Here is a 15,672-nt window from a genome sequence, read left to right on the forward strand (position 1 = left end):
GAACTAGGTTCAAATTCTATTTTGATTTATGTACTTTCAAAAGTTCATTATGGTCCTCAAACTTTCGATTTTTGTTCATTTTAGTCATTGTACTCTCAAAACGTCAATTTTAGTCTTTGCACTTTTAAAAAGTGACAAATTCGATCTCTATTTACAAAATTTTAAGACAAATTTTATATAAAATAGAAACAAATATAATGCTAAAATTATGATGGAAATAAAAATAAAAATATAAGAACCAAAATGTCGATTTCCAAAAATATCGAAATTAAAATAGATTTTTGAAAATGTATGGACTAAAATAGTATTTATCCCTATCTTTTTCACACGTGTGAACAACCCATTTTTCTCCTCAATAGAGAAAAAAGAAAGAAAAAGAAAAAGAAAGGGGAAGGCAATATCAATGTCATAGGTTCCCGGTGATGGAGCGCACGTGCGGGGGTCTCCTTTTGGTCCGTGACGGCCACAGCCCACAGGCCTTTCTTTTGGCTTTTCACAGATTCACAGTCCTCCATTAACTCTCCCCTTCCCATTTCCTCTGCTTCTGCTCTGCCTTCACATGGAACCTTTAATGCCCACTACTTCTGATTCTTCACCTTCCTAATTGCAATTGGTATGCCCATTCATTTCCTCTTCTTCTTCTTCTGTTTTTTCTCTCTGTTTTTTTTTTTTTTGGATATATGTTCTCTTAATCCACGAGACTTCCGACCCTTTTCTTTGTTTCCATTCCCTTTTCGGTGCTGCCGAATTTTGTTCTTGTTTCCCTTTTCAAATGGGTCATGAAAGTAGTTGCTGTTGCTGTCTGTTTCTGTTATGTCAGAGATCGCCCTTTAATTTGGGAGGTAGTTGTAGAGCTTCAGTTCAATCGGTGAGAGTACTGGTCGAGGAAGGCCTTTATTTAATCAACTGCCACCATTTTTTCTGTTCAAACTTCACAGCCTGAAAGTTGGAAACTGGGAAGATTGTAAGTTCTTGAAGGGTTTTTGGCCCATTGCTTCTGATGGATCCGTTGTGTGAAATCCCTCGAAAATCTGCTTCCTGAAATCTACTTAGATTTCGGTTAAAAGGGTCTCGTACACTGTTTTTGTTCCTCCGAGTTTTGGTTCCATTTTTCTTGATCATTTATTGGAGCACCTAATTTTTTAGAGTGGGCATCCTGTCATTACCAAATTAGCATTCCAGGATTAATTATATTAGAGTTTCTTTTGACGGAAACTTACTAATGTCGATTGGTAACTTTTGTTCCATAAATGGGAGTGAGCATTGAATCGACTGTTGGAAAGCGATTTACAATGATCTGTTTCGATATGTTTCTTACTATGTGAAATATCATTTGCTATCTTATACTTTCAGGTACGTTTGGAAGATTATCTTATGATGGAATCCTGCGATTGCATTGACGCCCAGTGGCCCCCTGATGAACTTCTAGTGAAGTATCAGTACATATCGGATGTGTTAATCGCGCTTGCTTATTTCTCCATCCCGCTGGAGCTTATATATTTTGTGCAGAAGTCGGCATTCTTTCCTTATAGATGGGTGCTTATGCAATTTGGTGCTTTTATTGTTCTCTGTGGGGCAACCCACTTCATAAACCTGTGGACGTTCTCGATGCACTCGAAGGCTGTTGCCGTGGTGATGACAATTGCAAAAGTTGCCTGTGCTATTGTTTCGTGTGCAACTGCATTGATGCTTGTTCATATTATTCCTGATCTTCTGAGTGTCAAAACTCGAGAGTTGATTCTGAAGAACAAGGCTGAAGAACTTGACAGGGAGATGGGCCTTATTCTCACTCAGGAAGAAACTGGAAGGCATGTTAGAATGCTAACTCATGAAATAAGAAGCACACTCGACCGGGATACGATATTAAAAACAACGCTTGTCGAGCTGGGAAAGACCTTAGGGCTTGAGGAATGTGCCTTGTGGATGCCATCACGGAATGGAATTAGTTTACAACTTTCACATGCCTTGAACTACCAGATACCAGTTGGAACTAATATTCCGATAAATCTTCCTGTTGTCAATGAAGTTTTCAATAGTACTCGAGCAATATGCGTTCCCTACACCTGTCAATTGGCTAAGGTCAGGCCTCTTGTAGGAGGAAGGTATTTACCGCCTGAAGTTGTTGCCGTGCGAGTTCCACTCTTAAACCTCTCAAATTTCCAAATCAACAATTGGCCTGATGGCTCTTCCAGATGCTATGCAATAATGGTTCTAATTCTTCCTACTGATAGCGCTAGGAAATGGCGAGATCATGAGTTGGAACTCGTGGACGTTGTCGCAGACCAGGTTTTGTGTAATTTATTGTTCTGCTGCACCTGTACACTGCCCCTTGACTGGCATATTTTACACAACTAAAGTTAGTTAAGGTATATGAATAATTGATCATCTGTAGTTCTAATAGATGGTCTAAATAGGTCGAATGTTAAGACAGGATGCTATCGGCTTAGGAGTACAAATACCCATGTGACACTTAGGACACTGTTTGTAAGTGATGACCTAGTCAAGCCTTCTAAGCCCTCATCGGATAACGATATTGTTGGGAATGTTGTCAGGTAAGAGCTTAGTGGTTCGGGCTAAGGGCTTATATCAACGAAAGTTGGCTAGTGTGGGAGCTTTGGAAGAGTTCCTTTGAATTCTTGGGTTACCTAGTTTTCTAGTTTTTTGTTGAAATGAAGGAAGGTCAAATCTATTTATAAAATTCCTTATAAAATTCCTCCTCTTTAACCAATATGGCCTCAATCTATTTGATCCAACAATGCAGAGAAGTTTTCTAGTTCCTCCTAGTTATCAGATTTTATGGTTTTTCTTCAATCCTTACAAATAATTAGAATAGGTTCTTACATTTTTTGATGAATTATAATGTATGTCCACTTGTTCTTCAAGATTTAGTCAAAATGCTATAGTTTGCACTTCAAGTTTTTGTAATTGCAATTAAAAGACTTCTTTGCCTGTTCGGAGATTGTGATACATTTATCACTCATCAGGAATTTGTTACTGAGTAATGAAATTCCTGAAATCCATATGTAGGTAGCTGTTGCCCTTTCACATGCTTCAATTCTTGAAGAGTCTATGCGGGCCCGGGATCAGCTTGTTGACCAAAATGTGGCTTTGGATTTAGCTCGAAGAGAAGCGGAGGTGGCCATTCATGCTCGTAATGATTTTCTGGCTGTCATGAACCATGAAATGAGGACGCCAATGCATGCAATAATCGCTCTATCATCCCTACTTTTAGAGACCGAACTGACTCCAGAGCAAAGAGTGATGATAGAGACAATACTCAAGAGTAGTAATCTTCTGGCCACTCTGATTAATGATGTCTTAGATCTCTCTAGACTCGAAGATGGCAGTCTAGTATTAGACATGGGATCGTTCAATCTCCATGCTATTTTCAAAGAGGTAAACTTTAGAATCTAAGCTAACTTTTTTCTCAGTTGTCTCAACAACCATCAGGTGTTATCCTAACTCCATCAAGCCTTTAATTGCAGGCAATGGATCTTATAAAGCCCATTGCTTCGGTAAAGAAGTTGTCGATGGCGTTGATTTTGGCCTCGGATTTACCCATCTGTGCTGTTGGCGACGAGAAGCGGCTTATGCAAATCATCTTGAATGTTGTGGGTAACGGGGTGAAGTTTACGAAGGAAGGTCATGTTTCAATCATAGCATCTGTTGCAAAATTGGACTCTATGCGAGATTGGCGACCTCCTGAATTCTATCCAATGCAATCTGATGGCCACTTTTACCTGCGAGTACAGGTTGGTAACCGCTAACCGGGACATTGGCTTTTCATCCAGCTTTTATTTTTCATTCCACATGGTTAAAGACCAATTAGAATTAGGCCAACTTTATTTTTCATCCCATATTTATTGAATGTTCTAAATCTTCTTGCTATGGCTTCTAACTTCTCCTTGTGCAGGTTAAAGATTCTGGATGTGGAATTCTTCCACAAGACATTCCTCATCTATTTACCAGATTCGCTCAGCTACAAACGCAATCTAACCGAACAAATGGTGGCGTAGGACTTGGATTGGCCCTTTGTAAGCGGTAACACCTCGTACCATCTAAAGTACAGTATCCTGAAAATTCCATTTTTATGAGAAGCTATTCTTGGATCATGTTCCAAAGAGAAAGAATTGGTCTGAGTTGACTTGTATCTGTTAATTTGCTTTTATCTTATAGCTTTTCTTGAAAACCATTTCACATGGGTTGTTGGATCAGGTTTGTAAACCTCATGGGAGGTCACATCTGGATTGAGAGCGAAGGCCCCGAGAAAGGGACCACGGCCGTGTTCATTGTGAAACTCGGGATCTGCAATGCCAATCCAAATGACTTATCAGTGAAGCAAGTTGCCCCCATTGTGAATCACAGAAGTGCAGATCTCCATGGGCATAGACCAATCTTCAGAGAGAGTGGTCAAGTTGCTTTTTCAAGTTCGCGTTATCAAAGAAGTCTTTAATCTTGATGAATTTCGAGTTCCGAGCTCCTTCGGGATTTTTTTCATGGGAAACCATGAAGTTGGAAGAAATGCACCTACATAGCCGCTGCATCTTTGCTTCCCGAGCGATATTATCGGTCCTTAGTTAGATAAAACACATGGTTGCTGAATTTGCAGCCACCATGTAGTATAAGAAAAATATCCTGTTAACTCTCGAAGATGAACGTGTTGTTGTGTTATTGAAACATAATGCCATGTACTTAGGCGCCGAATCATGTTCCTTTGGGATCCATAAATTTTCAGTTGCGATGAGGTCTTAATTTCATGGACATACTAATATTAATGTAAACACTTTCATTAATTTTTCGTTAAAATTAAGATGAAAATATGTCAATAGTGGATTATGAAAATGTAGGTTACAAGTAGATTGAACTTATAAAATTCATATTGTTTAGAAGTTACATTTAATTGTTTCAAATGCCAACTCGAGTATAATTTAATTAATTAAGATGTTTAGAGGTCATGAGTATAATCTTTTATTTATTAAAATTATAAGTTTAATTCATGTTATTTGACATTTTCTAAAATTTATTGCCTTTTTTTTTTCAATTTATTGACCTTTATTTTTGAGAAAAAAATTTATTGACTTCATACAAAATGGAAAGTTTAGAATTCAATTAAACAAAAAATTCAATTTTAAATATAATAATTTCGTTAATTTGAAAAAAAGCCAAAGAACTATAAAACACAAAAATTAAAATTTTAGGAGCATTTAGATAGTTCTAAAATTAATGCAGCTATTATTTATTGGTTGTTCCATTTTTGCCCTCATGTATTGAAAATCAATCACCGTACAAAGAATCAATTATCCCGCTGCTATACATTCCTGAAGCTTAGCTTTGGAATTTCACTAAAAAGAAATTTAAAAGGAAAAAAAAAAAGAAAAAAGAAATTTTCGCTCTGTTTTCTACTACCCCGTCAGGCCACTGGCGTAAGGAACTCCGGTCTGCGGCAGCCAATCATCGGCCAAAACAAAATTGCCGGCCGTGAAATTGCCGGCGTCAGTATCATTAATGAGATGAAATCCCGGCCAATCCACCCTCTCCGACGTGTTGGATCCGGGCCCAAAATTCCCAAATTCCGCATAATAAGAAGTGTTGAGAGCAAAATCCCCATCCCAAGCCCTCCACCCCGCCGGATTGATCAGATCGTCCATGAAACTCTGCATATAAACCGTCCGCGAATACTCCTTCCAGGGCCGGCCGAGAAATGTCTTGACCGGAAAGCTGCTGTTGGCGAGATCGTCGGCGGGCGTGATCCGGCAGTTGTGGATCGACGTGCCGGTGTTCTGGTTGGGGTCGGTCCGGCCCTGGGCGGTGATGGCGTTGAACTGGTTGGCCATCGGAAGGCGTGGGTAGAGGTTGCAGTTCTGGAAGACGACGGCGGCGTTGCCGAAGATGAAGTCGACTGTGCCGTAGATGTCGCAGTCGCGGTAGAATTGGCGGAGGGAGTGGGTGTACAGAGTGTCTTGGTACCCCTCGAAGCTGCAGAGGTAGAACGTCGACAGGTCGGCGCCGCTGCGCACCGCCACCGCTTGGTGCTTCGCTGCTCCGGCCGTGTTCTGGAACGTCATGTTCACCGCTACGAACCCAGGTCCGACCACCGCTGTAAATTAAATTAAATAAAAAAGTAAATAAACAGTCCATCGTTAAGATGAATCTGATGAGAGATTCATTTTGAAAAGTACTAAAAAAAAATTAATTTAAAAAAAAACCAAGAATATTAATATAGTATCAAAATTTTAAAACACTCAAATGTTAATTTTAATCGGAATTATAACATCTACGTTAATAAATTAATTAATAATACTTTAGATTAAATTCAATATTTATCTGATAACTAATATATTATAAAATATTATATTTTTTCTTTAAATTGAGATTCAATTTTTAAATATATAAATTAAGTTTACTACCAAATACATATCTTAAAACAAATTCAACGATGTTTTCATCGAAAATTTTATTTTCAAATTTCTGTTTTGAAATCGTTAACTTTCTAAATCTAAGGATACACTTATTATTATCAATTGATTTCGGACGTAACTGGTAATATTAACGCTTGATCAAACTTTTATAATTAAAATTTGAAGATGAGAAAGAGTTACCAAATGTGGCGGAATTGAAAGTGGTCCAGCCGTCGACGACGCTCCGGTTACCGGTGATGACGGTCTGATTAATTCCGTCTCCGATCATCATCAGGTACCTCTTATTCTTGGCGATGGAGACGTATTCTTGGTAGACTCCGGCGGAGACGAAGATCAAGAAATAGCCGTCGGTAGAAGCGGAGTTGTTGGGCGCCGCCACAATGGCCTCGTTAATGGTGGTGAAATTTCCGGTACCGTCTTGACTGACGACGACGATGTCTCTGACCGCAATCTGGTCGTCGCCGTCGCCGTCGGTCTCGAGCAGCTTCCGGCGACTCGCCGTCTCGTAGATCGCTCTTGTTCTGCTCGACATTTTGAGCGACATTCGTCCGTTTCTGAAACCGCCATGTCTTCCGGCGGCGTTCCACGTCGCCCTTTTCTTCTTCTTCGGAACCCAACCTGTCCAGATTCAATAATAATAAATAATGTCAATTTACAATCTTTTTTTTTTCTAAAAATATTATGTTAAATTACTATTTTGGCCCTCATGATTTGATTTTTAACTTGATCTCTAATGTAAAATTTATCAATATTTATGGAAATTTTAAATAAAAAAAAACTATGTAAACTAAATTGGAATGAGGCACAAGTACTACACAATAATAAATGATAAGTTAGCAGTAGCACAAAAAAGAAACTAATATTTTCTACATCAACATTTTCTAAGCTGGTCTTTAAAAGAAAAAAAAAAAAAAAAGATCATGGTTGTCAGATTGTATAACTAATGCTTAAAATAAGCTAACCAAACTTTTTGAAAACCGGCCTAATTGGTATTTTGTCTCACATTATTTTCGTATCAATTTATTATTAATTTAATAAAATAGACCAAAACAAATTATGCTAATCCAATTATAGAAAGGGACGCTTTTTAGCCGTATAATGCTTTCCCCCTAGACTTGTAGGTCTGAATTGAATGCAATATTTCAAAAAGGAAAAACAAAAAAGTAAAATTAAGTTTATATCTTAAACTACAAATTTAAAATTTATTCTTTTTTTATTTAAAAAATAAAATGATCTAAAATTTTATTTTGAAATATTTATATTATATATTTTACTTTTAATATTTATTATGCCTTTAACAATAAATTTGTTTTTTAAATTTCTACGTAATTTAGAAACATATTTTAGAAATAAGAAACTATAAAACAAACCCTCTAAGCTTAGAAAAACTAAAAACAGTAGCATTGTAAAACGTTCTAACAAACTCATTTGATAACGATTCTGTTTTTCTTATTATTCATTTTTAATAAAAAAATAAATTGTAAATTATAAAACAATCTTTTCATTTACGTTATGGAATAAATTAGAAATGAATAAACAATAAATATAATTAATTGCAAAATGCATTTCTTAAGGAAATCGGAAACCGAAAACAGAACCTAAAGTTTCTAAATTTAAAAAATGTCTAAAAAATGGGAGAATTAAAAAAAAAAGATGTATTAATAGAATATTGCAAAGGATATTAAATTGAAAATGGAGATATTTGTTAAATAAGAATAACAAATTACCTTTGGTAAATAAAGCCAATGACATGGAGTAGAGCTTGGTGTCAGCGGCAAGTGGGAGGGACAGTCCATTTTTGACAGACCAAGAACCCGCCGTCGCCTTCACTCCGTCCAAACACGTCTGCTGGTTCGTCAGAATCCCACTCAGCAGCGTCTGCACCTCCTCCGCCTTCATCTCCGGCAGCGCCCTGCTCGTCGCGTTCACCGCCCTCACCGCCGCCGTCAGGAAGTCCACGTTCAGCCCCGCCAGTAGCTCGCAGTCCTCCAGCGCCCGCACCGCGCCCACCGTCAGCGACCCTCGGGACGTCCGCAGGTACTTCTGCACCAGCCGGAGGAACTTCCTGGACGACGACAGCGACTTTCCGACCGACGACCGCCCGTACGAGTACACATTGCCGGTTTGGTTCGGGAGGGCGGATTTGCAGTAGGAGGGGTCTGGGGTGGAGTCGCAGACGGGCCCGGCTGCGGCGGGCGGCGGGGCACGGCTGGCGGAGGTGGAGAAATAGAGGAAGGAGAAGAGAATGAAAGTGAAGAACCAGAACGACGTCGTGCTGCCCATGGGACACAGCAAAGAGAAGGGATTTTTATTTTCTATTTATTTATTATATATATTTTTTTTCAGTTTGGGGATTTGGAACTGTGAAGGCTATGGGCTTTCAATGGGGAATGGGGGTTCTATTTATAGGATGACTATAGGCTTTTTTTTATTTCGAGAATATTAATGGACAAATTCACAGAAGAGATTCGAACTTTTTAGGATGTAAAAATATTTTAAAATTATAAATGGGTTATATATATTAGTAATGTTTTAAAATTTTTAATTTTTATTTTTGGAATTCTGAAATCTTTTATTTTGATTACACTAGAAAGTATACTTAAATGTTGACACGACGGATAATAAAAATCTAGAATGATATGTCAGCCTAAGCATAGTTCAATTGATTTAGATACCTTATTTTCAATTAAAAGATTATGAGTTCGAATCCCCACCTTACCTATTGTATAAAAAAATTGATTTAATATATATTATTCTAACTAACTTGTTGTATAACTTTTTAGCTTGCTTTAATTTTTATCTATTTTTTCTACTCTTTTATGTCATATGTATTGAGTGAAATTGTTACGTATTTGTCTAATTAGTAAACCAACCAACTTGAAGTTACCTAAAACATGTATATTTGACCTCGTTCCACGCATTATTATACTAAAAAAAGATTAATAGTCGTAACAAAGAAAGACAATGGTCGACCTATGAAGTATGATCAACAAGGATTTGATAGTTCGGTCCAATCAATATTGATCGAAGAGAAGCCATATGTCGAGGTAAGAAACCTAAACCGTATGTAACAGTGTAAGAAACCCATATTAAAATAAATGTTTTTTTTAATACTAAAATAAATTTATATTAAATGAGGAAGAAAGGTCGAAATTCGAATTAATTATAATGAGAGAGTCAAAATGGAAAAAGAAGGAAGAAGCGCGTTGAGGGACATTGAACAAGGCGGTGTTTGGTTACAGGGAAAAGGTGCCAAGATTTGCAAGCTGTCATGCAGATGTTTTGTTTTGTAAGAAAAATAATTTATTTATTTAATTTTGTTTCTAAATCTAAACTTATAATTCCCTTATCCAATGCAATCGGTGTGGGATCCTGCTTTTTTTTTCTTTAATTTTTTTAAAAGAATTTACGTAAGACTATGGATTCCATTATATTCCTTATTTTAATAATTCATTCATTTATTTTAATTATCCTTTTCTAAATATATAACATAATATATTTGCATTATTTGTCTAAATATTCACATTAACTTTCTAGCTAGATATTAGTGTCATTATTTATAAGTTGTAGGTTTTATTATTATTAATTTTTTAAGAGTATTGAAATAGTGTCAAATAATAATAATAATAAATAGTGTTCTATTAGTCATGTTGTTGTTTGTACCCTTAAGATATATATTTTAAAAAAGTTGTACATAAATTTTGGGAGTAACAAAATCTGGTTTCTAGTTTATTATTGTTATTACTATTTACATGTTTCCATTTTATAAAAAAACATAAATAAAAACATGACTTGGTCATCATTTTTTACTTAAAAAAATACAATAAGTATACTTATCAAACACAATTTAAAAAAAAAATAAAAAATGAGAACATTACAAAAAAGTGTTAAATCTCTATATTGAATTAAATGAGTTTAATCAAGTTTTAACCAAGAAAATTGAATCATACTCAAAGCATCAACCTTATATACTATATTATAAGGAAATTTTATTTTGGTTACATTTTTATAAATTAATGTAAAAAAAAAGAAGGAATTTGCCAACCTTATTGGCAGCAAATCTAACTGAAACAAATCCTACCATAAGCCACTAATTTCAAAGCTTAATTTGTTGCTACCAAAACCCACTAACAACAAAGTTTTATATTTTTAAAATTTGAGAACAGTGACATTATTATCCTCATTAGACCCACCACCCATTAGTTTTCTAAATCTAAGGGTAAAAATGAAAAGACATGACATGACAATGTTCTTCCTTTTCTTTCTTCTTCTTCTTCTTTTATTTTTTAAAGCTTAAGTCTTTCTTTTCTTTTTTAGTTTTCTTTTTACATGATAATGGTAGTTGCACACATAAAAATCTGACTCAAGATAAACCAATATAAGGTAAGCTAGTACAACTTTTTAAAACACTCGTCAATATATATCTCAATTATTGATAGATGTATATCATTGAATAAATGTCTATCACTTTCTATTAGTGATAGATATTGATCTATGCCTACAAAAATTTTGTATTTAAAATAATCTGGCTTGTTACAACATGGAATTCTCAACCTTCGCCTACCCATTTAAGATATTTAACTTCAAGTCATCGTCATTCTACTTAAAGATTCCATATCGAAAAAAATCAAAGGACTTAACAAGGTTTCATAGTCATTACTTCTCTTATATTCTTTCTTTGAATTTAATCTTAAAGCAGTGTTTTACAAACATACATAAATTTAAACTTTTTGAATTCTTCTATCAAAATTTTCTTTTGATACGCAATTTATCATCAACGTCGTTTTGGCAGACACTAGAGTCCTTTGACGTATTTGAATAATTAAGGAAGTGAGAAGGCTGCCGGACATAATATATGGTACATTTCAATCTTCTACATGTAAATGTACCAAGACCATACAATTGTGTCTTTTTTCCTTTTTTTTTTTTTACCAAAATTAAATACATTAAAATAAATTGAATAAAAAGGTTGAAATGTCAGTTCCGGAGCCGGTTTGGTTTACAAAATCTGCTGCATTTTATTTCCGGTGGTTTGGAAGTTCCCAAATAAAATTATTTTAATACTAAAAAAAAAACCGGTGGTTTGACAGTAGACCCAGTCGTTGGGGCTATTGCGTGTAGTCTACGTGACTTAGTCAATGAGGGACCACGTGGAGACTTCTGGGTCCCACTGCCGCGTTTAATTCACGCGTTTCTAATCATATTCCTAATTAGTAATTATGATCAAATTCTCAACAAATTATTAGGTAACATTTTTGTTTACCAGCATAAAATATCATCAATTAGTTACTGATATAAATATAAATACTAATAATAGCATATTTAACTTGTTTAGAAAGTAAAATTTGAAAAGGACTACATTATTAATTGAAATAATTTTCGTAATTTTTCTACAAAAGTATTCGTTGTTGATAGGGATATTTTAATAAAATTGAAATTTCGATATCAACATTCAACATCGATATTTTAATTCTTGTCTCTTTCCTAAAGGAAATTAAAATTTAGTTATATTTAAGTCATTTGTGGTAATTATTAGGTAACATTAAGTTTAGTTATGATCTAGATTGGTCCAATTTATACTAGAAAGCTAGATTTCTATTTATTATAAATTTCCTTTTATCTCATTTTATAAATCCACTAATTTCACAGGCTATACACAAACTATCTTTTATAAAATTCATATTTTATATTATACACAAAATGGAGCTAAAAAAATTTATTGGGTGATGTAAAAAAAAAAAGAGAGAGAGAGAGAGAAATTTTTAAAATACTATTTTTTTTCTTCATTTTTTCTTTTCTTTTTCTTTTTATTTTTTTAAGAGGGGCTCACCTTGACTATATGTTTATTTTAAAAATTATAAACCTACCAATGAAAGTTTTGTATAATCCAAATGTAAATTATAAATTCAAGTTTTACAACTCAAAGTTTTATAAATTTAGACATTAAAATTAAAAGTCAAACATCTTTAGGGTTCTTAGTCAACCTTAATCTCCACTTAAGTTAGACTTTAACAAGGTTTCTATAATCCCTCTTGTTATTATTATATTCTCTCTTTTTTTTTTTTTAGGAAAAGGGCCAGTGGGAGCTTAGTATAGTCAACCAAATGACCAAAATTTTCAATATGAAAAGAATAACAAAAGATAGTATATAAAACTAAATAAAATTAATGTGTGGCAAATATATTATGTAAAAAATAAAATTGGGTTGACTTGAAATATAAAAAACCGCGTCTATTAATAAATTGCATTAAAAAAAATAAATAAAAATGGGTAAAGTCAGAGTGCCATGCAAATATTAATAAATAAAGACTTAGTGGTATTAGGTACGTACTCAATGCAGCCCAAAAACAGGTGCTTGCATGTGCTGCAAAAATGGATGCACATTTTCTTCTCCACATTTATTATTTTTTAATTATAATATTACATCGGTCCATATATACCAATATGAACATAATTCAACAGTAAAGACATCTACTTTTTTCCGTAATGTCAGAGATTAAAAATACTCGCACCATCATATCTACTGTAATAAAGAAAAAGAGGTTGGAACATATAGCATATATATGATCTCTGGATAGGAAGTATAAATAGTTTTTTTTTTTCAATTCAATGAAGGATGAATTGGGAATTAGATGAGTAATATCTTAAATTATTATGTGTAACATAATTTCATGTTTGCGGAGTAAATTTTTACTTTTTTAACCTTTTATTACCTTGTTTTTGTTTCTTTCTGTCTTTTAACAAAAAGATGAAATTATTCCTTTGGTGGAGTTTTCTCATGATGATTTTAACGGTATATTTCGTTTAAAGACTGAAAATTTGGGAGGAGCTTTAATTGGAAAAGACTTGGCTTCTTAAGGTTGAGAACATCCCTCATATAGAATGATAAGTGTTGGTTATTCGTTTATTTTAATTATTTTATTAAAATTTATAATCTCATCAAAATATCTTAAAATGTGTCCGACGATTCTTCTCATTTTTTTTCTCTCCATACACTTCTCACCTCCATCATCTTTTTCTCAACTTATGCATCATCTAAAATGTCTTTCTTTCTTGTTCGTTCTTTTTTCCTAACTTAATGCAGCTTAAGTTTGTAGTATAAAAAATACATATCCACAATATTGTGGAGATGTATATGTATAACTGTCTCGACAATCATTTAAAACTATGAAAATAAAAAAAAAGTGTATATATACCTTTAAATTGTGGAGATGTAAATGCTGTAAACTTAAGCTGCATTAGGTTGGAAAGAAAAAAGACGAAGAAGAGAGAAATGTAAGACGTTACAATACTGCATAAATATTGAGAAAAAATGGGAGCGAATAAGAGAGAAAAAGGGGGTGAGATAGTACAAGGAGAGAAAAATAAGAGAAAATAATCAAACACATTTTAAAATAACTAAAAGAGATTTTGATGTGATTATAGGTTTTAATAAAATAATTAAAATAAAGAATAACTAACACTTCTCATTATATTATTATGCCATGAGGATAAGGAGCATGCTCTCCTTGAGGTTAAGGAGGAAGTTTTTCCTACATTATCCTTATCCTTATGGTTTGTTAGATTTAGTTTTCTTTCAATAGTTTCAAAATTTTTTTTTACCTATCTAAATATTACTTTTTTTTTCCTCAACATTTTTACGGTCTACACACGGGGCAATGAAATAAAAAATATTAGATTATTACCTGTAAATAGAAAAATATAGAGATAGTTTATTCATTAGAATAATAATCTGTGAGGTTTGATCCAATCATAAATAATTAATTAAAGCTTTGTCAAAACGAGCATAAATCAGCGATAATTGACATATATTTCAAATTAAGAAGTTGTGAGTTTGATCCCCACATTTTGTACTAAAAAAAATTAATCAAAACTTTAAAAGTGTAACTAAATCTAAATCATACCGGCCAAATAGTTAATTCAACCAAAAATTATTTTATTTGAAAATGCCTTGTACTTATTTTAACTTCTTTTTTTAAGGTACAACTATGCTTATTTTAATTTTTTAAAATTAAAAAAATGGTTAAATTTATATAGTTTATATAAGAGTGTGGTGGCAACTATTATTAATAACTACAAAATAGCAATATTCATTTAATAATTATCAATAATTTTCGAATTCTACTTATATCACACATGTTTTTTTTTTAGTATAATATCACATATGCTTAATAATTGATGAAATACATTATTAATAACATATGCCTAGAAATTTGACTTACCAAATTAATTACAAACTCGTCGATCTGATTATCCATATATGATTCTTCACATTAAAACAAGATTTATTCGATAAATAATTTGTGTTGGTTAAAAGATTCTATCTATTATTTATTCTGAAGTGTAATAATTAAACATTTTCTTGCAAAATTAAAACAATAGCTATATTAATGTACCTACATATGCAATTAAAATTTTCTAACTAAGTGTCGATGTTGATGCAAATATCAATATGTCCCAATTTTATAGAAATATCACTAAGATGTCGATGTGAATGAATATTTTTAAAAAAATTATAAAAATATTTAAATTAATAAATAATCATTTCACCCTTTTTGCTTGAGTTAGAAATTTTTATTATTAATATTATGTCCACGTTAATGCTAACTTATTGATATTTCTATCAATTGTTTTGCAATATAATAAAAATGTCAATTCGATCGGTTATTGTGTCTATGTTTTGAATCTATAAACATACACGAAAATGTTGATAAAAATATTTGCATGTCGGCATAAATTTCAAACTCCCCACGCTATGTTAAGTCAGAAATGGAGACAATTTTATTTTTCTCTCTTGATTTTTTCTCTTTGGTGTGAGTAAATCCAAAAAATGATTCCATAGTCGAATTCAAATTTCTCACAATATGGAAGAAAGATGTTTGTGATTGTGAAGGGAAGCAAAGGGACGTGATGGTTCAATCATGGAGGAATTGAGAAATCTCTTAATTCTGTCAAGATCTGCCGAACATATGGTCAAATTGGGAGGCCAAGTTTAGAATAATTTATTTTTATTAGAATAAATTAGTGTAATCAATATTATTTTTGCTAGGAATATAAAACATCTTATAATTTTTTTATCCATGGTTGATTAGCTACTCATAGATAGATCCTTAAAATGTTCAAACAAAAATATTTACTGATTTTTGTCTTGTGAACGATTGAGAACATATTTTTTTTTATGTAAGGTTGAAGATCGAATCTTAGGGAATGTGATACGAGTCTTATTTGTTGAAAGTTTGAATCCCAACTTAAT

At 33.2% G+C, this 15,672-nt stretch overlaps 2 protein-coding genes across 3 annotated transcripts; one reads left to right on the forward strand and one right to left on the reverse strand.

Moving 5' to 3' along the window:
- The first annotated feature begins 451 nt into the window (after nucleotides 1-451).
- LOC111016120 (putative ethylene response sensor 1) lies at nucleotides 452-4,793 on the forward strand. 2 transcript variants are annotated; one of them, XM_088117075.1, is made up of 7 exons: nucleotides 452-613; nucleotides 821-964; nucleotides 1,354-2,286; nucleotides 3,028-3,396; nucleotides 3,486-3,752; nucleotides 3,914-4,041; nucleotides 4,216-4,793. In XM_088117075.1, exons 3-7 carry the CDS (start codon nucleotides 1,375-1,377, stop codon nucleotides 4,451-4,453), a joined length of 1,914 nt encoding a protein of 637 aa, XP_087973201.1. In that variant the 5' UTR covers nucleotides 452-613; nucleotides 821-964; nucleotides 1,354-1,374; the 3' UTR covers nucleotides 4,454-4,793. The 2 variants fall into 2 exon arrangements, with proteins under 2 accessions (XP_087973201.1, XP_022147113.1); XM_022291421.2 differs by lacking the exon at nucleotides 821-964 and having other exon boundaries at nucleotides 461-613.
- A 416-nt stretch (nucleotides 4,794-5,209) lies between these two features.
- Nucleotides 5,210-8,831, reverse strand: LOC111016136 (putative pectinesterase/pectinesterase inhibitor 7). Its single transcript, XM_022291441.2, has 3 exons — nucleotides 8,147-8,831; nucleotides 6,600-7,037; nucleotides 5,210-6,097 (listed from the first exon to the last, which is right to left on the reverse strand). The coding sequence occupies exons 1-3, from the start codon at nucleotides 8,700-8,702 to the stop codon at nucleotides 5,403-5,405; spliced, it is 1,689 nt and encodes a 562-aa protein (XP_022147133.1). The 5' UTR covers nucleotides 8,703-8,831; the 3' UTR covers nucleotides 5,210-5,402.
- Between the last annotated feature and the right edge of the window lie 6,841 nt (nucleotides 8,832-15,672).

This window comes from Momordica charantia (genome assembly GCF_013281855.1).
Source record: "Momordica charantia cultivar OHB3-1 chromosome 9 unlocalized genomic scaffold, Mcharantia_2.0 BLBB01000009.1, whole genome shotgun sequence".
Taxonomy (NCBI): domain Eukaryota; kingdom Viridiplantae; phylum Streptophyta; class Magnoliopsida; order Cucurbitales; family Cucurbitaceae; genus Momordica; species Momordica charantia.